Source organism: Pogona vitticeps, chromosome 1, assembly GCF_051106095.1.
Source record: "Pogona vitticeps strain Pit_001003342236 chromosome 1, PviZW2.1, whole genome shotgun sequence".
Taxonomy (NCBI): domain Eukaryota; kingdom Metazoa; phylum Chordata; class Lepidosauria; order Squamata; family Agamidae; genus Pogona; species Pogona vitticeps.
Window position 1 is genome coordinate 123,636,068 of NC_135783.1, and position 22,359 is coordinate 123,658,426.

The window sequence follows — 22,359 nt, forward strand, 5'->3', positions numbered from 1 at the left end:
GATACAAATACCCATTAAAATAAAATAAAAGACTAAACAATAAGGAAGAGAATAAAGCTTGGAATCAAACTAGCTGGTAAAATTAAGAACATACCTAATAATCATTGATTCTCAAAACCTTTGAAGTAGCAGGATTTTAAGAACACATCTAAACATAATGGCTGAACCAAATGGGGTTGCCATGACAGACAATTTCAGAGTTAAAAGACCTTATTATGTATAACAACCAACTTCAAGCAATAGATCAAAAAGGATGCAAAAATCTTATAGTAAGCAACATGATTCATTAGTTTTCAGAATGATGTAGAAAGAGTTATTTAGGTAGCCCCACATTCTACACAGCAACCAACCAGAAGCCTCTGGGGAAACCTACAGGCTACATATGGAGGCAGTACACTCCTTTTCTTGCTGTTCTCAAGCACAAATGAGAAATATATTGTCTCTGAATAGATACTAGACTTCTCCAAAATGCTGTAAAGACATTGCTATATTCTGAAATGTCATATTGCAATTATTTTGTATTTGGAAGTCAAAACATATGCTATCTTTAAATCTCTTTACAATCTGTAGGCAAAGTGCTGGTGTATTATTTCATTAGCTATTTCATCACTGTTACATTGATTTCATCATATCATCCATTTTCAGATTATTTACAGATATCAGCATGGGTTTCAGCAAGCTTGCTCATGTTCTCTCTTTCCAAGAGAGTAAATCAGAAACTGTTGGGAGCATACATCGTCAGTAAAATTCCTCAAACTCATGTAATCTTTGACACCACAAATACATCCCAAATAACTCATCAAAGCAAGAAATCCTGCATGTTTCAGAATGATTCTTGAAAGATTTAAGAACAATGTCCATTGTTTGCACCTAAGGGGTAGTTAAATATGAGTATATGATGTTGTCATTTCTCTAATCAGTGATAAACACCACAGCTGATAAAATGTGATATTCAGTATTTGAGGGAAAGATTATCCCTAGAAACAATACTGGCTTTTCTGCATGAAAAACAATATACTGTAGTTATCTGTAATTTTTCTTAATTATTTAATTGCGCTTAGAAGTTATTGTGTTTCAAGGTATGTTTCTTACCTGTTTTTACTGATGGACTTATCCAAACACAATAATTTATTCCTATAATTTAAGGTAAGGACTTAAAAACACGTACATCATATTAACCTTTTTTTCTACCCTTAAGTCCTTTCTCAAAGTCCTTATTTTTACAATAGGCCCTATGGTGTCTGCTTAATATTATTTTATATATCCTTCTGAGTATGTATACCAGCTCTTTTGGCTGATCTTAGGAAATAGAAAAACCAACGACTGAAACCGAAATATCTCCTAGTTTTCTTACAGGATGTGGATTTGTCTAAGGGCTCTGACAATAAAAACTGCTATGTATTGACTTCCACTTTTTAATAAAAGGCTTAAATGTTGGTGTACATATGAGGTACATGCATGTGCAGAATAATATTCCACAGAAGTGAGTTTTTCTGCTCCTCCACCAGAGGTCCATTTATTCTGAGGTGGATGTGTAATCGCTTTCACATTCATTTTTTTAAATTTCTGCTATCTCATACAGCACTGCAGCAGATAGCAAGAATTAATGAATAAAAGCACCATGATCTGCTTGCTGAAAAAGTCAGCACTGGTCAAAACAGCTAATTCACAACCAACAGTTAGCCAAGCCCAGTCTCCCTTCCCTTCCAGTTCTTACTCCCTTCCTGCCCTGTCCTTCAACCAACTTCTTCTCCTCGGTTGCTCCAAATCCTTCCCAACTTCTGTGTCTGCACCAGTCACCTGCCCCTGTACCTTCCTACCTTCATCCCTTACCCACTCTTTCCCTTTCTACTCCCTTCCCTCTTGTCCTCCCCCCCAAGATAGTATTCTCCTCCACCACCCCTGTCCCAGCAGAACAAAGCCACCTGACTGGAGATGGCAACAGAGGCACCAGAGGTGGCGATGGCAGCAGAGGTCAGGTCAAGGTGGTGAAGGCGGCACCAGAGGGGAGACCGAGATGGCCGCAGCAGAGGTAAGGATGCACACACCAATCGAAAACAGTTAAAAAAAGAGATCCATCTCCAGATATTTTTTAAAAAACTATTCTTCTCCCAATTTATTTAAGCAGTGAAACCAGGCCTTGATTTTTCAAATACAGTATATTGAAGCTTGGATCAACTATGAAATTTACAGTGAAGGCTAAAATGTTTCAGATAATATTTTTCCATCAGTATTAGCAGAAGTTTCTTTTGGATTGCAAACAGCAACATCTGAAGGTCAATTTTTCTTAGGTCTTCTGCAGGGACCTAATTTCCACTTTTCAGCCCAAACAGACTCGAAGTTGCTCAAGTCTCCTTAAAGCTATTTACATAGAGAAAGAGCATACTAATTAAAGCTACACAAAAACAGAATTATTAGTTTGGCCACAAGTCATAAAGTAAGTTAAATTATTGACGAAAGCAAAATGCTAACTGACAAAGATAATTAATGTATTAGGTCTTTCTTTGTCTGGATAATGCATTTGTTGCACCTACCCAGTTAAAAGAAATGTCACTGATCTAAACAACCTTTGACAAAACATTACAAAACTATTTTCTCAAAGGGTACACTGAAAAAACATACAGTGGTGCCTCGCTTAACGAGTGCACCGTTTAACGAAAAATCCGTATAGCGATCCCTTTTGGGGGATCGCTATACGGATCAGCCCCAATCGCCGCACTCGCTTTGCGACGATTAGGGCTCCGGCGGCCATTTTGGAGCCGCCGAACAGCTGATCGGCGGCTCCAAAATGGCTGCCGGAGCGAAAACATCGCTGGAGGGGTAAGTTTACACACTTATTGGAACGCATTAAACTAAGTTTAATGCGTTCCAATAGGTTTTACTTACCCGCACAGCGATGTTTTCGTATAGCGAAGGTTAATCCGGAACACCATTGTAACACCATTTACAACTGTTTAAGAGGGACCTGAATCTTCAACCCTGAACAAATAATAATTTAAAACCCAATTAAAAACATGGCTGTTTATTCAGGCCTTCCCTCCAGCCAACTCTTGGATTTTTTCTTACTTTTCCTTTTAATTTTTACTGCTGTCCTTGTTTGATTATTATGTATTTGTCTATGTTTTATTATTTGATTTTATATTTGGAAGCCGCCTAGAGTGGTCCGGTGGGCCAGATAGGCGGGGTATAAATTAAATAAATAATAATAATAATAATTTAATGGTTACATTATATAATACAGCATTCAAATAGATTTCTTGCTTCCATTTTAAGGTTGTCCAAAAATGTCCCAAAGTACCCAAGTGATCTGTACAGCTCAAAAGGATTCATTATCTTAATGCTACAGCTTAAGACAATTTTGCCACTCAATGTTACAGTCATAGAACTGTTTCAGTAGCTAAACAAGCTTCCGGGATACGTCTTTCCTAGTCACTTACTTGCTAGCAATGGCACCATTGATCAAACTGATCACTTAAATCAACAGAAGATATCAAAATAAAATGATAATGGCTCAATCCAGAGCTCCATGTCAGTTCATAGATGTATTCCAAAGGAAGGATCTAAATTTTAAAAATGCTGTCACTCAACCTCCCACGCCAAAATTAAATGGAAATCTTATGACAAACAGATGAGTGCAAAGCACATATCAAGGTAGAGGAATGTTATGCAAACAACAGGGAAGGAATGAAAGTGTCCCTACTTTTTAAAGCATTACATCAAGAGGTCAAAAGAGAGGGAGGATTCAACATGAGAGATATAAAGAGAGAAACAAATTTTTATGCTCCAATATTTTGATGTTTATGATTGAATAGGGACAATTTACATAACGAACAGCTTTGATCTTCTTGATCAAAGTGGGCGCTCGTGGACGGGCTTGGTGTGCTCATGCACATGTGTGGATGGATGTGCCGTGCTTGCAGGTGGGTGTGGCACACTCACGCGCACATGCCCCACTCACCCACTAGCATGCCATGCCCACACATGAATGTGCCCGCTCACCTGTAGATGCTTGAGAGCGTGCCACAACCATCGTGCATGTGTGCGAGGGAGGCGGGAGATCTGTTTCCGCAGCCCGGTCCTGCAAAGCCCACAGCCTGGCACCGGGCCATGGACCAGGGGTTGGGGACCACTGGACTAGACAGCTCTATGTCACTCCTGTTCCTGCAAGACTCTATATCACTAATATGTCTTAAAACACTAATAGCCACTACTTCCAGAATTAGTATTAGATACCACAGTGAGAAATATCAACATAGATGAAATACAAATATGCATGAACTGTAATTACCTCATGCTTTCCTGCTTTAAAACTGATTTTTTTATCTTACATTTAAAGCCAATCGAATTGATTTCTTGTAGGAGAGGTAAAAACATGTTTCCTCCATTGGAATCAACACAAGTTAGAAGTTCTTTGAACCATTCAAGAAAATAAGGAGATTTCAAAGTTTTACAGTATAGTGCAATATTTAGAACTTCTTTTTGTCAAAGCACCATTTACCCACTCCTCATTTGACCTCGTGCCATTGTCTGTGGGAAGGTGCAGCAATTCACTCTTTATGCTATCAAGCACCCAATAAGCTGCTATTAGCCCCAGAAAGAATTAGCTGTGGGCTTAAAAATGTGGATCCCCCTTCTTTGATCCAAATTAGCCCTCCACAAATAATTTTAAAGCACAAAAACTAAACTGGAAGCATCAACATAACACATTTATTTGACCCCAAATTCCTTCTTTTGCCTATTTCATGTTCCTTTGTATTTTGCTATCAATGTTTCTAACACTTCTGTGGTATTAAAGATAGCCACATTTACAAGAGGCTTTCACAAACATTCACAAGCTATTTCTAAAAATGTTGCTTTTTGATGTGATAGTGATCTGAACTCCCAATGAAAATCAGTATGTCATTGATATATCATAAAAAAAAATAACTTTAAAAGGTTTGCAAATATTTACCTTTCTTGCTTCTTTTATCATCTTCCGGATAGTTTCCTTTATCGTAAAAGGTTGTATTCGTGGAGGATGGAAGAGCAGCTCAATGTTTGTACCTCCAGAAATCCCAGGCATTATATAAGGCCAACCCAAATCAAGATTAGGAGCTTCCACATCTGATTCCATAGGCCAATACGTTCCCGAGGAAGAGGTATCATCTACAGTGTTGTCAGAAGCATAAACTGTATTTTGGGGGATCTTCTGAACAGTGTTCAATATATAATTAATCTCATCATCTGCTAGAAACTCTGAGCACCTTTCCTTGGCTAGAAACTCTTGATAAGCCTCTGAACCATGTTCAATTAGTACATCAATGGCAAGTCTGTAACATTCCTTGTAGTGTGGTTCAAGGTAGTTGTCTGATCTGCATTCATCGTGCAAGGATGAAAGCAGAGATGAGGTTTCCATTTTCACAGTTATTTAGTGGCAAGACTTCTTAAACTTCCATTCATGCAATACAGAATATACCTAAAATTTAAAAAAAAAAAAGTCAGTCGAAATGTTGCTACAAAAACAATGAAGAGCTGCATGGCACTTAGAAAATGCAGAAGCAGAGGGCTATAGTCCATGAAAGCGTTAGCAAAATAGTTCTCAAGACAACACAGGAGACTCATTGTGCTGTTTTTGCTACAACAGACTACAGGTAAGCAATAGGCTACAAGTTAACAAATGGGAGGGGGTTGGTTTGAATACCTCCGTTATCTGGCTGTAGAGGAATACAATGGTCCATACACACTACATTTCTGTTTTGTATCACAGCATGGACTCCCAAATGATTTAAAGAGATGAGCACAGTTAGAATCTTTGGTCATCACAATATATGCTAGTTCCAGACAACTGATTGCTTGTTTGTTCACATCTCTATTGTTGTTAAAATTTTATTTAAATGTGAAAAACCTGTAACCCTACATATACTTGTGTAGATGCTATCCAAGTAGAATTGTATCTATAAACTTTGTCTTTTTAAATATTTCTTTTGCTTTTTTTCTACACATAAGTGATAGCAAACATCTACATCCCACACCCAGTTATACAGAACCTGTTTCTGAGTTTCCAGTGCTATTCTCTTCATCAGTTTTTCCCGTGCTGATCTAATCCACGTTCTGCTTACATTCACAACTAACTCTCATCATTGACATGAATAATTTACAATCAACTCTTAAGAACTTTTTCTCTCCCACACTTTGAATTAGGTACTGAATCAGCAAAATGATGATAGTTATCCACCCTGTTCCCAAAAGCAATAATTTGTACCTGCACTATTATTTTTTAATCAAAACATTTTGATGAAGGGAGGGAATGTTAAAAAAGGATAAGGCCTTCAAAGTAGCTAAGCACCAACTAGATGGGACTTTTTAAAGGATGTCCGTGGAAGGAGGTGATCAGTATATTTAAAATCTGCATACATTCAAATAATCTTTCTTTCCTCTGAAATCCATGTAGCCTGCAGTCAACTCTAACCAAACTCAATATCCTCTGATACAAGATAAGGGAAAAGATAACTGTCATTAGCAGGCACTGAACCAAATATAAATATAGGATTTGAATATATCACATCTTTATTCTGCATCTGTAAATGTTAACTGGTTTAACCTAATGAAATGGTGACACTGTAACAAAGATGAATCTTCAGGACTCATTTTTCATAAAGAGCAGGTTTTTCAGTAGATCACACCGAAGTGCCATCTCTTGTCTTCCTGAGCAAAATCTAGTAACATCCAAGGATTTTTTCTTCTGTCTGATTTCCAAAGTTAGCAAATAATTTCTATTTCAATATAAAAACTTTTCTAGCTATCCCTCTACCAAGAAAAAATAGAAGGCAACTTGAAGGAATGTTTCTCAGTGGTTTGGATATCAGGAAGTGCTCAAAGTTGGGAGTTTAAATCCCCACTGTGCCTCCAGGGAGAAGGACCAGCCTATGTAGTCATGAGCAATCTGGACAATCCCAGGACACCCCCAGAGGAAGGGAACCGTAAACCACTTCTGGTGTTCTCTACCTAGAAATAATTTGCTTGAACTAGAAACTTAATTTTACTGGAAAAGTTATAATTGCGTAACTTCACGATAATTCCCAGAGTATATTTATCCCATGTTAGATATATGAGTAAAATTACACTGTTTCTTTTCACACATAAGAGGGTTGTTTTCCTCCAGTGGTGTACTTCTGTTGGATCCCTCTGCTTCCATCAAAAGTGTCGATCCCCTCTTATATTTCTCTATCTGCAACAACTTTAGGAGATGGAAATTCTGATTTTGTTGGCACTGAAAACTAGAATACACTGTATCCTCAAAAGTTTCATTTCAGGTACTGCAATATAGATTTCAAATATGAAGAACAGATAAATTATTTAGTTGGTTTAAAGTCAGGTTGTTCCTCTGCTGATAGTCTTATACAGGTAAAGGTTCCCCTTGACATTTAATCTAGTCGTGTCTGACTCTAGGGCGCAGTGCTCATCCCTGTTTCCAGGCCATAGAGCCAGCATTTGTCCTAAGACAGTTTCAGTGGTCACGTGGCCAGCGCGACTAGGCACGGAACGCTGTTACCTTCCCACCGAGGTGGTAGCTATTTATCTACTTGCATTTTTACATGCTTTCAAACTGCTAGGTTGGCAGGAGAATAGTCTATATAGTGGGTAGCAATGATTTATATGTATTCATTATGAGGGTTTGGAAGGTCTCAGCTCCATAAAGCTCATATTTGATAGCAAGTCCAAAGAAAGAATATTAAATATTTAAAAATATTGGCACAGGATTAAAATAATAATTTAAATAAGCTAAACATTTTAAATCACGGCCACAGTACATCAACCTAAACAGAAAAATCTTAAAAATACATCCAGGAAATGCTCATCCACTGGATTTAATGAAGAGAAATCAGATATAGATCAGTGACTGGCAGTATAGACATACACCCTTACTGAAACAAAGTTCTTGAATAATAATGATAAACATGGGATCTTGGTTCACCTCTATTGTGAAACTGGGCCATAGAGAAGGTACAAAATACAAGAGGCCTAAATCAGGAAGAATTTATCTTGAATTATAATGCAGAATGGGCATGCTGGGAGCTGCAATACAGCAATATCCAAGTGCCCAAGAATGGCATCTACAACCATTTTAAAACAATGGTTTAGTATTGAATTGGGCAAGGCATAGTTTTCCTGATTTTGTCAGCCTCTCTTATCAGTCACTGCCAGCACAATCAATACTAAAGCATGAGGGGAAACAAAGAATAAATGAAGGGTCTGAAGATCATACCCCAGACTAGAGTTACATTCAAACACAGGCACTGATTGCCTTCTATAGCAACTGTGGCTCAAGCATAGCTCAAAGTACAGCATACTGTAACAGTCAAATACTGAAGCCGTATGCCAGGCATGTGAGGTGTGGCTTCAAGAGGATATTGGAATCCAGCTCTCAGCATTCTCCACTATTATATCTGCTAGGTAGGGCTGGTGGGAGCTGCAGTACATCAACAACTGCATGGCCAAATTTTACTTATTCCTGCTATAAACTATGACCAAACAAGATGCAGCTCAATCAGCCACATTCCTAGCCACTGTTACAACCGATCATGCTATGGTATCAGTCATCACAACTACAATTTTGTTTGGGTTCAGTTTCATGTTACTCACCTGTATAAAATCTCTAACCACAGCCAGCAGGACTTAAAAATAGTAATAAAACTGCAAGACTAGAGATAGGCTTTTAAAAATGTCAGTTGTGAGGGAAGATCTTCCATAAATGATGGCAGTGATACTTGAGTGGTATCAAACTACTTACAAATATGAATATCCAGAAAACTCTATGATGAGATAATTCAGAACATGAGATAGGTATGGAAGATGAGATTCCCAGATCAGAAGACACCCAGTCAACTACTGGGAAAGAGCAAAGGGCAAGTATGAATGGTGCTACTGGTAATGAGGTAAGAGAATTAAAGATAAATATTATTAACTGCTGAGGTGCAGAGACAAAAGGAAAGTCTGGCACTGCAGACAAATACAACTGGAACATAGAGCAAAAAGTTTCAGATGTCCAAGGTGGATTAAGAAAGAAAGAGGCAGTAGAAATTATAATGTAAATGTATGCTTGCTACTGAAGCATGCCAAAGAATTTCAGAAGAAATTTAGTTATTATTAGTTGCATGTGAACATCATGAAAAAGTATATATTGTTATAGTATAAATAGGTGTGCCGATCTGATTACTCTGATGTGTAACTTGTTCTTTGGACAAGAGGTTAATGTTAAGACAGAATATGGAGAACAAAACAGTTTCCCACTAGCAAAGATGTAAAATGAGGATGCATTTTATCTCCTTTTTCTGTTAATTCTACAGTTGTACCTCAGTTTACAAATGCCACAGTTAACGTAATTTTCAGTTTATGGGGCAAAATCCATGGAAAATAATGCCTCAGTTTATGGGGTTTTTTGGAGTACGAAGAAAGTTTCCCAAGGATGCATTGTGCCTGGAAGTTTGTAGAGCCGCCCCCATTCCTATAGCAATCCACGTTTCAATTTATGAATTATTCACTTTATGTAACATCCCGTAGAATGCATTAATTTTGTAAACCGAGGTACTACTCTATATGCAAATGTATTAGGTAAGGGAAAGGTTCCCCTTGACATTTAGTCCAGTCATGTCTGACTCTAGGGGGTGGTGCTCATCCCCGTTTCCAAGCCATGGAGCCAGCGTTTGTCCATAGATAGTTTCTGTGATCACGTGGCCAGTGTGACTAGACACGTAACACCGTTACCACCGTTACCTACTAGGTTGGCAGGAGCTGGGACACGTGACGGGAGCTCACACGCGACTTCTGGTCTTCCGACCTTGCAGCACAGAGGCTTCTGCAGTTTAACCCGCAGTGCCACCACGTCCCATGCAAATGTATTACTATATACCAAAAGATGGGTTAGATTCAGATAAGGAGGAGTGCAAACTGGTAGGAGAAACATTGATAATTTAAAATATATGGATGGCCGTATATTACTTACAACAAAAAAACAATGGCTGGAAACATTTATTAATGAATAAGGAAGAAAACTCAAAAGCAGATTTACAAGTGAATATTAAATAAAATTCTTTATTTTGGTTCAATCATCAATTCAAATAGTAACTGCAGCCAAGAAATCAGAACATTAAGACTTGGAAGTGCAGCTATGAAGGAACCTAGAGACATTCTCAAGTGTCAGAAAATGTCACTGGCAATCAAGACCAAGATCATCCATAATATAGTACTCCCAATTACAATATATAGATGTGAAAGCTGGACAGTGAAAAAAGCTAACAGAAAAAAAGCTGATATATTCAAAATGTTAAGCTGAAGGAGAGTCTAATGGGGGCCATGGTCTACTGGAAGACAAATAAGTGAATTCCAGAGAAAAGCAAAGCTGAACTCTTAATAGAAACAGAAATGATTAAATCAAACCTATCACACTTCAGATGTATCACGAGAAAAAGACAATGAAAAAGACGGTGTTAGGAAAAGAGGAAGACCACATATGAAATTGATCAATTTATTATAAGAAACCACAGCCTTTAGTTTGCAAGATCTGAGCACAGGTGTTAATAAGGCTTTTTAGAGGTCATTAATTTATAAGGTCACTATGAAGTGACAATTGACATGTTTTCAATGAGCTGGAGACAGAGGCAAGGTCTTGATAGGTTGAGGAACAAAATAAGCCCAGTTACTTTACCACAATTCTGGGAGTCCAGAGTCAGGGTAAAGGCCATATACTGTAGATGTGTACAGAACAAAATGGTACTTAATAATGAAAGGCAAAGTCCAAGAGCAATCCAGAATCAAACTAGTCCAGCTGTATCAGCAGGAAGTATCCAGAAGTCTTACACAGGAGGAAGGGATCTGCAGCACAGGTCAAGATACATGGCTGGCAGGGTCTAGAGTAGGAAGACCTACAACAATACTCCTAGTCCCAGAATAAGGATTATACAGCTTAACTGCTGGAGCCCAAGTCAAACATTAGATGCAAATACTCAGCCAGTTGAAAAAGGAACTTAACTGTGTGACTTGGTCTACTGGTCTCCCTGGGAGGATGCGCTTTCACTTAAAAAGACATAGTACAGTACTCTCAAACAAGCCACTTCTCCTAAGGAGTGTTTCCCTGCAGCCAAGAACTTTGCCTGGGAGCTTACAGCTAACCATAGGCCTTTATCTTGCAATGTTGTGGTGGTCCTCTGGGGAGGACAGCCAAATTTCCTCCTCTGACTCAGCCACTGAGCAGTCTACTGAGCGTTTAGCTCTCTGGGCCTCAAAATGTGTAGTGTGTGTAGTCTCTGGCAGTTCATTCCCCCACCAGGTTTGAGGGAATCTGGGTAACTTGCACTTCCAGTGGGACCATGACACTGGCACATGACAGTAATTCTCGGCATTCAAGCTGCAACCACCAACATCTGGGATGGCAACAATCTACAGTACTAATTTCTGCTCTAGATTAAAACTGATGTCATGCCAGTGTGGCAACGCACTGGCTGAAGACAGTGCAACATGGTAATTAGAGAGTACAAAACTAGGTAGACCTAGGTTTTTATCTCAGCAGGTGATCTTGGAGCAGTAACAAACTCGCAACTTTATCTAACTCATATAATGTTTGTGGTCATAATATACAGCATAATCCCTTATTTCCTTACAGATCCCTGGAGGAAGACTACAATATAATAAATACAGTATGGAGGTTATAATTATCAGTAGTATGAGACACAAAACAGTACTAGTTAACAAGGATTTAAAATTCACAACACTTTAGTTTGATTAAATGATGACTATGACTCCACAAGAATAACACAAAGCAGATCCAACAGAATGATAGAAATCAAGTGAAGCACTTATGGTATTTAACTAAATTTGTTTTATTAGTAACTGACAATTGCTTATATTGGAACATAATAACAATTGTGAGCAAACTGATTTCCAGCAGACCCTTAATCAGGCTGTAAAAGAGATCACTTATGTACTTTATTCTACATCTGTACATCCCTATACATGAGTATTAATAGTCTCAAAATAAAAAGGTAAGGAGATGTTGATACTTCCTTTGTATTTGTTGTGCTTTTATATGCCTTCAAGTCTGAACCAACATATAGCTACCCTAATAGAACTTCCAATAGTAATAAAAGTCATGTGATGTCAAATGATTTTTTTTAATTTATAGATATATTTAATTCTCTTTTAATAATGTACTTTTTTTCTTTTAATTTTAATATTGTTTGTTTTAATATTGTGAACCACCTTGGGTTTTCTTGAGGAAAAAGGGTATAAATATTTTAAATAAGTAATAATGATAATGGCAAGGTCTATTCTAAAGCCTTACAGTGCAATATTTTGGTAACATGGGGAAAAAACGCTTCCAAATGAGCTGGTAATCGCTTACTTTTTATAGCTGGATCCTATTTATCTTCTCAGATATAAGCCATTGTCTTCCTAGCGGATTACTCTTAGATAAGAGCATCATGGCCTTAAAAACAGCACACTAAATATAATACACACTGAAGCATGGCAGCACAAGGTCGAAAAATGGCTTGCCTTTCCACTCCCCCACCCCCCTGGGACTAGAAAACTGGCTACCCTAGCAAAAAGCAGCAAAACAACGTCCTGCCTAAGCAAAAAGTAAACCTGCCGCTTGCTCTTCAGATCAAAATAGTTGCCCTGCCTCTCAAGCACACCCCTAAGTGGGAGGAGCTTCACTTCAGCCCAAGATGGCGGCCATCCTGAAAGTGGCCTATGCACACCCCAGGCAAGCAGGGTTGGGTTCTGACTTATGTCAAATGAATTCTGATTTATGGTGATACCCTTTCAGAGCTTTCCAGGTAGACAATACTCAGAACTGGTTTACCATTCCCTTCCTCTGGAGGTGCCCTGAGACTGTGCTGCTTGCCCAAGGTCACACAGGCTGGCTGTACTTGCTGGTGGCATAGTGAGAAATCAGATTTCCAATATCTGGCTATGCAGCCAAATACCTAAACCACTGAATTATCCAGACAGCAAGGTATGTGAAATATTTCAGGTGTGATTTTACCAGTTCCACTCCCTCTGTGAGTTTCCATGGCTGAGCAGGGATTTGAACCCAGGGCTCCTGAGTCTTTGTCCATTACTCTATTCACTATATCACACTGGGTATCTCTGTGTATATTTATTCTGTGTATGTATATCATTAAGGCTGCAAATCCACCCATAATTGGAAGTAAGTCTTATTAGATCTCTTTGATCTCTGAGTAGAAATATGTAAGATTATAGTATAAATCAGTGAAGAATGGAAAAATAATTACATGGTAACTATGAACAAGTCTTTGAGAAAAATCGTATTCAGTAATTTCATTGACATTCATGATTGTTCAAGTTGGTGGGAGACATTGAACTACATTACTGAGGATCTTTGTTCCAAATACTGAACAGAGAACAAAGATAAATTTACCATATTCAAATTACCCAACTCAATGCCTTGAAAATGGCCTGTCATAGCTATTTCTTAGGCATTCATTAGTAAGGCCTTCAAAATATCAATATATAATTATAAAATAGAGGGCAACTTTAACTATTTGGTACCTGCTCCTTCCCATTACACTGGTACTGTATATTGGTTAATATATTACATAAATATGCCACTTCTTCCCAAGATTTGCAGGGGAGGATTGGATTACTGCAGCTCAGTTGGATTACTGTAGCACAGTGACCAGAAAGTAGAATTCATTTCACTCTTGGAATAAATACACTTTGGTGTTTCAGGCAACTTCTATGCAATTTACAGCCTAGTCCCCTTCTCCTTTATGGGCATAATAATACTGACTTACTTTACAGGATGCTTCTAGGAATACACATGGATATACAGTACAAAGCCTTGAACGTTTTAAACTGCTATAAACATGCTAAACATTTTTATTTATGGCAATTAATTCAAACCCATGCACATTTTAAGTAACCCACTGAATTCATCTCTCCTACATATACACCTCTTAAAACTCCAACCACTTAACACTTAGCTTCTTTACCTTTCTCCCCTTTATGATTCACTGCATTTAAAGGTTATATTTTGAACAGATGTCCATTCTAACGTTCTCCTTTGTTGTATAATGGTATCTTGCTTTGTGTCAGCAACCACCAATGCTGTTCAATTTGTTCTTCAAGCATCTCCACCCTTTATGAATATATTGCATTTCAAATAGTGGGTGTGAAGCCTGGGAATTTGACAAAGTTGCTCCATGTAATCCAGTCAATTATTCTGCCAGCTTGTTCATGAAAGACTTATATGAATACTGTATAAGGAAAAGATAACTTTTATTTTCTTCTTCATTTTTGCTTATCATAAAATAGCCAGAGTCTATAGTTCTTATTCTTTTAAAGTAATGAAATGACTGAAAATATATCATCTAACAATACGCTCAACTCAAGGCTTATGATTACTTTCTCCTACTTTGTCTTTTTCTTTTGATGGTTCTGCTTTCTAATAAGGACAAGTCATTTGGGGCCAACTATTGTTTTCATCAGGTTCATTAATGATATCACAGTATTTACTTTAATTCTGGGAAGTAGGGGAAGTATCTGAAACATGCTTTAAAGGGACTATTGTACAAAACGCTGACAAAAATCTTAAAGACACAGTACCCCTTCATAGAATGGAAGAATCAGGACATGTCAGTGGATCACAGAAATTGCCTTTTCTACATCATAGTGTTGAACAAAGTGGAATATATAAAGGAATGATTTTGGAATTCTTGGTACACAAATTCAGAAGAAACAGAGATCTATAGCATTCAATATAATGCCTCAAACCTGTTCTCTTAATACAGTATATTACAATTGGATTAGTTCCACATTTAGTCACGCTGAAAACAGAACCCACTGAAATCAAGAGAATACATTAATGTATACTCAAAGGCTTTCACGGCTGGGATCCAATGGTTGTTGTAGGTTTTTCGGGCTGTCCAGCTGTGTTCTTCAGGTTATTCTTCCTAATGTTTCACCAGGCTCTGTGACTCGCATCTTCAGAGGACAGACCTCTGTCTGTGCTTTGGTGCAACTATCCCACAAACTGCACTAGAGCACAGACAGAGTTCTGACTCCTGTCCTCTGAAGATGCTGGCCACAGAGACTGGAGAAACATTAGGAAGAAAAACCTCAAGAGCACGGCCAGACAGCCTGAAAAACCTACAATAACCATCAGAATACATTAAGCATGAATACCTTAATCTCAGTTTGTTTCAATGAATCAAGTTCAAGCATTACTAAATCCACATCTATTACAGTGCCAAAAATTGATATTAATAGCACTGAATCAATGGGAATTTGATGAGTCAAGTTCCATACTTTACCTGTGACTTATGAAGTTAGGGGAGGCCCATTTGAATCAATGGAAGTTATGGAGAAACTGGCTCATTAGTTTCTCATACTCCGGTGTGATTTAGTACACTAAGCAACACGATTTTGGCCAATGCTTATGACTGCACAACTCAATAGCTAAAGGATCATGGAAATCTGGGCTTTTTTTCTATTAATTTTTACCCAAATATTCATATATATGTTTGATGCATTGAAAATAACCACTTAAATGTAAATATATATGAAAACATTATACTCTGGCAAAACTAAAGTTAAGGGAGAAAAGGAAAAACATTGTGGCACTTTAAAGATTAACATTTATTTCAGCATAAGCTTTTGTGGATCAAAATCCACAAATTCAGACACAAAGAGTACAAATACCATATTCCTTTGTATTTATATAACCCTACATTAATAGGCTTCATGACAAGGTGAAGAAACAAAGTGACAATGTATCATTCACACCACATTGTGGGATCCTGCCTTATCTGTTATTTATTTATTTATTTATTTATTTAATTTATATGCCGCCCACACTACCCAAAGGTCTCTGGGCGGCATATAAATTAAATAAATAAATAAATTTACATGCTACTGCTTAATACAGTACCTGTTACTCCCACATATAGAAAAGTTTGCTTTATAAGCCAAAGAGCTTTAGTCTGTGTATGAAAACAAGCACAGTTACCTCTCAGGTTCTCTGATTTGATCTTTACCTAACAAACCACAGAAGGAAAACTAAGTTAAATGCTGGATTCCTACTCTGGCTGGTTGGGAGAGAAAAGAACCAGAGTAGCATTTGAGTACATATTTGGAGAACATGCCAAACAAACCATGGATCAAAATTCATGAGCAACTTGCAGCAACAGATTGCCTGTAACTCAGAAAGCAGGGCCCCTATGGTTCCAGGGCTTACCATGTTATGTATGACTATGGGATACTTAAAATTTAGTGAAATTCAAATTTAATTATAACACTAATTTTCTTGGTTTTTTTCTTTAAAAAACAAGCCTTAGTAAATAAACCTAGCACTTTAGTTAAAAGTCATTGACTAAAAGTTAAAATGTGCCTAACTTGATATCTATGATATATACAGATAGTTTTACCTGGATCAACAGAAGACACGTGATATTCTGCTAGCGACTACATTCTGACACCCTTGTTTTGAAAGAATAATAGTATGTGCATACCTGCTCTAAGTTTGTTCCAACTTATGTTCTATACAATTGTTTTTTTTTAAAAAAATAGCGTTAATCAAAGAAAAGTACACATCAACACATACTAGCAAATATTAGCAAATCCTTGAATCCCTTTCTGCAGTATAAGATCTCATTCCATGAGGATTTTATGGGCCTTGTTCGAACAATGCCCCTTCTAACCAAAGATAACTGTTTTAGATACTTGCCTCTCTTGCACAAGAATGATTACTAGTAGGATAAACTCCTTGTAAAATCTACTCAATCGATGATGTGGGAAATGCTGAAATGTCATAAGACCTTCTATTTGATGCTAAAACTCCAAAAATGGATGCAGTTATTTTGAATACAGGAGTCCCAAGAGGGTTGGAAAGGAATAATCTATCATATGCCCTGCTCTGCTTGTGTCAGGAGGGAAGAAGATAGGGAGTAGTGTTCTTCTTTTTTGCCACCGTTTCAGAATCTTTTCAGAAATCATATATTTTTTAAATTGGTTCCAGTGGAACTCGTATCAGAGCAATAATGCCAGAACACTCCCAGAGGCTGTAAAACTGTAACCTAAATAGCAAAATATTTAGAGAAGTCCCACCTCCAAGTTATATGAATTTTACAAAGGACAATCCTAAACAGAGTACTTTAATTTGAAGCTCTATTGACTTACACTTCAGAACCAGCTGTTTCAGTGTTAGCAGCTAATGTTCTGTATCAGATGTATAAAGTTTAATGAACCTGTACCGTAATCCCCATGGTGTTCATAAGAATTTATTCTGTGTGCTGTACTGCATTATCTACTGAGTATGTTTTAGGGCCATGCTGACTTTCATAACTCCTCCCCATCCCATTAAATAAACAAGATGCTTATTTTGAATCATAACCTGGGGGGGTAGTGTTGTTTAGTATAGACCTAAGAGATACTGGAGTTAGTTGTGTCGTGACAGAGTGAGTAGTGGTATCAGGCTGCATTGTACTCATTTGAGAGAGATAATAAAGATCTTGCTTTCTGATGAGTATGTTTTCTAAGCCTTGACATAAAATTTTAGGGTATGTGATCTAAATATACACAAGAAAAAAATGAAGAGGCTGTGTGATATAGGAGACAAAGTGACCAATTAAGATTCAGGAAACCTGGGTTCAAATTTCCCCACCCCCTTCGCTATGGAAACAGTGTAAAAAAAATCCTTCCTACTACAGTGGACCCTCTACTTAAGGAATTAATCCGTATTGGAATGGTGGCTGCAAGTCAAAAAGTCTGTAAGTCGAATCTCCATTGACCTACAATGCACTGAAAACTGATTAATCCCATAACCAGTGGTTTTTATTCTATTTTTATTCCATTTTGGTTTTTTTCTGGTCTGTAAGTCGATTCTCTGGCTGCAAGTCGAATCTAAATTTTGCAGCCAGAGAAGTCTGTAACTCGAAAAGTCTGTAAGTCGAGCCGTCTGTAAGTCGAGGGTCCACTGTACCTTGAAAACCGCAGATTGGATGGTGCAACTTGACAGCACATAGCAAAAATTTAAAAAGTCCATGTCAGACTGTGAGAAAAATAAATAAAATCAGTGACCACTATACCTTGTAATGCACAGTGCAAAACTCTGGTGCTTATCTGTTGCTTTTTTGCTCCTGGCACACATTTATATTCTAACAAATGCTAAATCACTGACTTTTCTTTTAGTACCCGGAGCCTTCCCTTTAACCAAATATCTGCAGGTAAAGTTCTATATCTAGCTGGCCTGAAATGTTCAGTATTCTTAAGAACCATGGTGTTGTATAAAAAAACTGTCTACCAAAATTAAATGACTATGTTGCTCAATGTATTTTCGGTATGGAACAATTGGAAATAATATTATTTCTTGTGTCTTTTTTAGATTACCAAAACCTCAGTGCAAGTGATGCCTCTAAGGGCCAAACTAGATGTGATGGCAGTAGGTATGCGCCTGGCTTTTCTTTGTTCCAGTTATGTTGAAAATGGGGGGGGGGGACTGATGAATATAATTTTTATAGCAAAAAGGATGGATATGAAAGGAGTGGTACTGCACCCCACACCAGTTACCTCCCTGAGGTCTTCCTTCTAACACATTTTACCCCTCAGCCACTCTCCTGATACTGGAAATGAAACCAATTTAGGGGAAGCATACTTGGGAAGACCGGCTACAGAAAAGCAGGAAAGAAAAACCCTTTTCAGGGTTTGTTTGGTTGTTAGGTACCCCAGCCTTATACATATCTAGCCAAAAGTTGGCCCTACCATGTTCAAATAGACCTACTTCCAGGTAAGAAGGTTCAGAACTGCCGCCTGGAAGCATAATAGTCCCGGTTTTAAGTACAGTACACAGTCTTCCATTTTGATTAAAACAAGATCAGTCTATTCACACCTCTCATGGGAAACCGACTGGAAACCCTGGCTCTCAGCAGCCTTCTCCTCTTCCATGTGAACACAACGGAATCCCGTAGGACCTCCGGATTAATCATCACGCTTTTCGATCCTATCTTAGTTTCCTTTAATGTGGTGGTGAGGAGGGCCGTTATCCCATTTCCGCCACGGCCCCGCTGCCTTTGCCCAACAACACGTGGGAACACCTTCTGCCGCCTTCTTCGGCCTCTCGCCATTTCTCTTTCCCTTCTTCCACATCGAGTTCAGATAAGCCTCTCCTTACTTTTTTCTCCTTCGCGGAGTCACTCCAGCCTAGGATATATTTCAACCCCTCCTTGGTTTCAAAAACCCATGATAAGGTCCCCGAGGGGAAGAGCCGGCAACGTCAGTTACGGGGCTGCGAGCTTTCTTCTCCTCATTTCCAGCCAATTTTCCCTGCATCCTTTCCCTTCCCATTCATTAAAACCAGAGACCGCGGACTACCGTGTTGTTGTGTCCTGTGCTTACACACGCCTCCCTGAACGTCGGCCTCAGAAGGGAACAATGGTGAACCACAACCACACCTTTCCTCTTATCACCGGGGCGCGCGCGGGGGAGGGATAGGACACGTCGGAGCCCCTCTCTAAAAGGGATAAGAAAGAAAGAAAGAAAGAAAGAAAGAAAGAAAGAAAGAAAGAAAGAAAGAAAGAAAGAAAGAAAGAAAGAAAGTCCCATCTCCTTCAGTGAGGGGTGTTCCCCCCCCAGACAAACGGGGAGGGGAGGAGGCGGGAAAAGCGAAGCCCGCTTCACTTACTTGGCCGCGTCCTAGCGCCTAGAAATCCCCTCACAGAAGCTTTGGTGTGCATGAAAACGCGGAGGCCGTTGGAGGTCTGAGAGGGGGAAAAACACGACGAAAGTGACGAGCTTCAAGTCGAGACACAGTTCCCTCTCCTCACAGGTATTTCCCGTCCTCCTCCTCCTCCTCTCTTTCGCTCTCTCAGGAGCGTTGTGGGCAGGGACGGGCGTGGAAACCAGTTTCGACATGTTGGGGAAGTGTTAGACCAAGCCCTACCCGGGCTGTCGCCGCCAAAAAACAAAAACAAAAAACCCAATCATGAACCTGTTTGAAGTCTGAACCCAAAAGACCCGGCCCTTCCCAAGTGTGAGGTGCCCGCCGTCGGCTCCGCGGCTGCTGCTTCAGGGGAGCCGGGCGGGCGCAGGAGACGGGCCTCGGCTCCCCAGCAACGTCGCCCTCTGGAGCGTGGTGCGGGCCGCCCGTTGTTGCGTTTTGCACCCCCGGCGAAAGAGATTAGGCCCGTCATGCTCGCTTGGGCGAGTAAATAGCAGGCAGGCAGCACACGCCAGAGGTTTAGCACAAGGCCAAATTTAAAAAAAAAACACATTTAAAAAGTGAGGAAAGGAATCCTTCTTTCCGATGGTTTGGGGTTTTTAATTCGCCTCAGGGCTGCCCAAGTCACGGCCCGAGAGTCAGAAGCCGTGACAGTTACATCCCCCAAACATTGGGAAGATCACACGCTTCTCGCTCCTCCTCACACAATGGGGCCTTTGGGCTCAGGATTTGCACACCTCACACGACAACCATTCGACGCCGGCGCTTCTGTTTGGAAGGATAAGCACCTCTGAGGAGAGGGGTGATGGATCCTTAAATGGCTGTCTCTTTGCTTAAGCCTAGCCCTGCCGCAGAGGCTCGAAAAGAGCAAGAGGGGAGGAACTCTTCTCCCACCCCCTTCCCCCTGCAAGTTATCTGGCTTTATGACTGCTGAGGTGGGGAATGTGGAAGCTTGCGAGCAAGAAAACCCTCCATTGCAGCTTCCCTCTCCGGGCACTAGATTAGGGAGTACAGTACTTGTACCTATAAGCTGCCTAGCTGGGGTGCAGAAAGTGGCCTACTAGAGTCTCTCTCCTTCATGCGCCTGCACCCTCTTTCTGAGTGCCCTGCCTACGGGGCTTTGGCCCTGACTAGCCCATTCCTGATCTTCCCATGAGAACGGCGAGCAAGGTGGGGGTGGAGTGTTCCCTCCCCATTATCTAGCTCCAACAGAGGGAGAGGTTTGAGCTTTATCTGGGCGAGGTCGTCCTGTATGAACTTGGCACTTCAAAAGAAAGGGTGAATCAGTTCTACACTAAAAACACTTGTTGGTTGAGGCCTCAGTAGGCTGTCACACTATCAGGAGAGCCTCTCTCTTCTCAGGCTTTCTCTTTATTCTAAAATACCGTTCTCAAACACATTTGGTGAGATTTGCTTTATTAGCACCACTGTCATCTTAGAACTGCAGAGCTGGAAAGGGTCCTGTGGGTCATCAAGTCCAGCCCCTCTCAGGAATGCATGGTGGGAATTGAACTCCCAACGTCTAAACTAGAGATGTGGGTATACAAATACGGATATCCCCCCCCCCATAGGTGGAAATAACAAGCTGTCCACTAACCATTCTGCACTGACGTGAGCTCGACGGAGCCTTCCTGTTGCGCCGTTGTCCGCAATGAATTAGCCACTCTGTGACCAAAATGGAACAAAAACGGCCTGTTACGGGATTAATCGGTTTTCAATGCACTGTAGGTCAATGGAGACTTGACCTACATACTTTTTGACTTGAGAACCGCCTTCCAATACGGATTAAGTTCTCAAGTCAAGACCCCACTGTACTTCACTGGTTCTTAACCTTGGGTTACTCAGGAGTTTTGGACTGCAACTCCCAGAAGCCTTCACCACCAGCTGTCCTGACTGGGGTTTCTGGGAGTTGCAGTTCAAAAGCATCCGAGTAACAAAGGTTAAGAACCACTGGTCTACTTGATATTTTTTCTGGCAACACAGGATTTTAATAATGCATAATGCAACAGATTACTTGCATGGTTTGAACAATAAAACAGCGACCTGGCTGCTGAGAAGAAATGAATAACTCAGAGTTCCTTTAAAAAACAACAACCTGAAGCTCTGAAGAATTTTGTATCTGTTTAGCTTAGTACTGTAGTGGATAACATGAGGCCCTTTAGATACTGTTGAACTGAAACTGGTATCAGTCCTAGCCAGAATAATCAAAAGGTAAAGGTGATGATGGCAATTCCAGTTTGACATCTGGAAGGTGACTCAGAATAATCAGTGATCATGAGATCAGTTGGGATGGGGAGTCTGGTGGGGTGGAGGGAAAGTTTACATGCTCACCTTTACACTCCACACTTGCTGACCTCTGGTTACCATAAACAGAGAGACATTTATTAGGCTTCTTGATTTCTTTTCTTAGTTCATTGGCAACACATGTTTTTCTCCAAGTCTTAAGAACTACTGGGGGAGGGGGGAGTTTTTACTGTATTTTAAAATCATTTTTTAAATTTTCATTGGATAGTGTTTTTAATGGCTCTATAAACCACCTTTTGAATATTTAATTGTGTAAAAAATGCAACAAAATAAATTGTTGGATGGCTGTTCTGATATAAGTAATATAAGTAATAGGACCAAGTGCCTCCTATTTTGTGCCAACA

At 39.5% G+C, this 22,359-nt stretch overlaps 1 protein-coding gene and 1 long non-coding RNA gene across 3 annotated transcripts in view; one reads left to right on the forward strand and one right to left on the reverse strand.

Annotated features, from left to right (window-relative positions):
- Window positions 1–20,777, reverse strand: part of FAM83B (family with sequence similarity 83 member B) — an 89,718-nt gene extending 68,941 nt beyond the window's left edge. The window contains exons 1-2 of one of the 2 annotated variants that reach the window (XM_073000401.2): window positions 19,676–20,777; window positions 4,952–5,455 (exon numbers count right to left, since the gene is read on the reverse strand). In XM_073000401.2, coding sequence (XP_072856502.2) covers window positions 4,952–5,395 — 444 coding nt within the window. In that variant the 5' untranslated portion in view covers window positions 5,396–5,455; window positions 19,676–20,777. Of the gene's footprint in view, window positions 1–4,951; window positions 5,456–19,088 lie in introns of both variants that reach the window. The other variant, XM_078386438.1, reaches the window with a different exon arrangement.
- Window positions 19,696–22,359, forward strand: part of LOC144587087 (uncharacterized) — a 40,842-nt gene continuing 38,178 nt past the window's right edge. The window contains exon 1 of the long non-coding RNA XR_013542253.1: window positions 19,696–19,819. This is a non-coding gene — a long non-coding RNA (uncharacterized LOC144587087). The remainder of the gene's footprint in view (window positions 19,820–22,359) is intronic.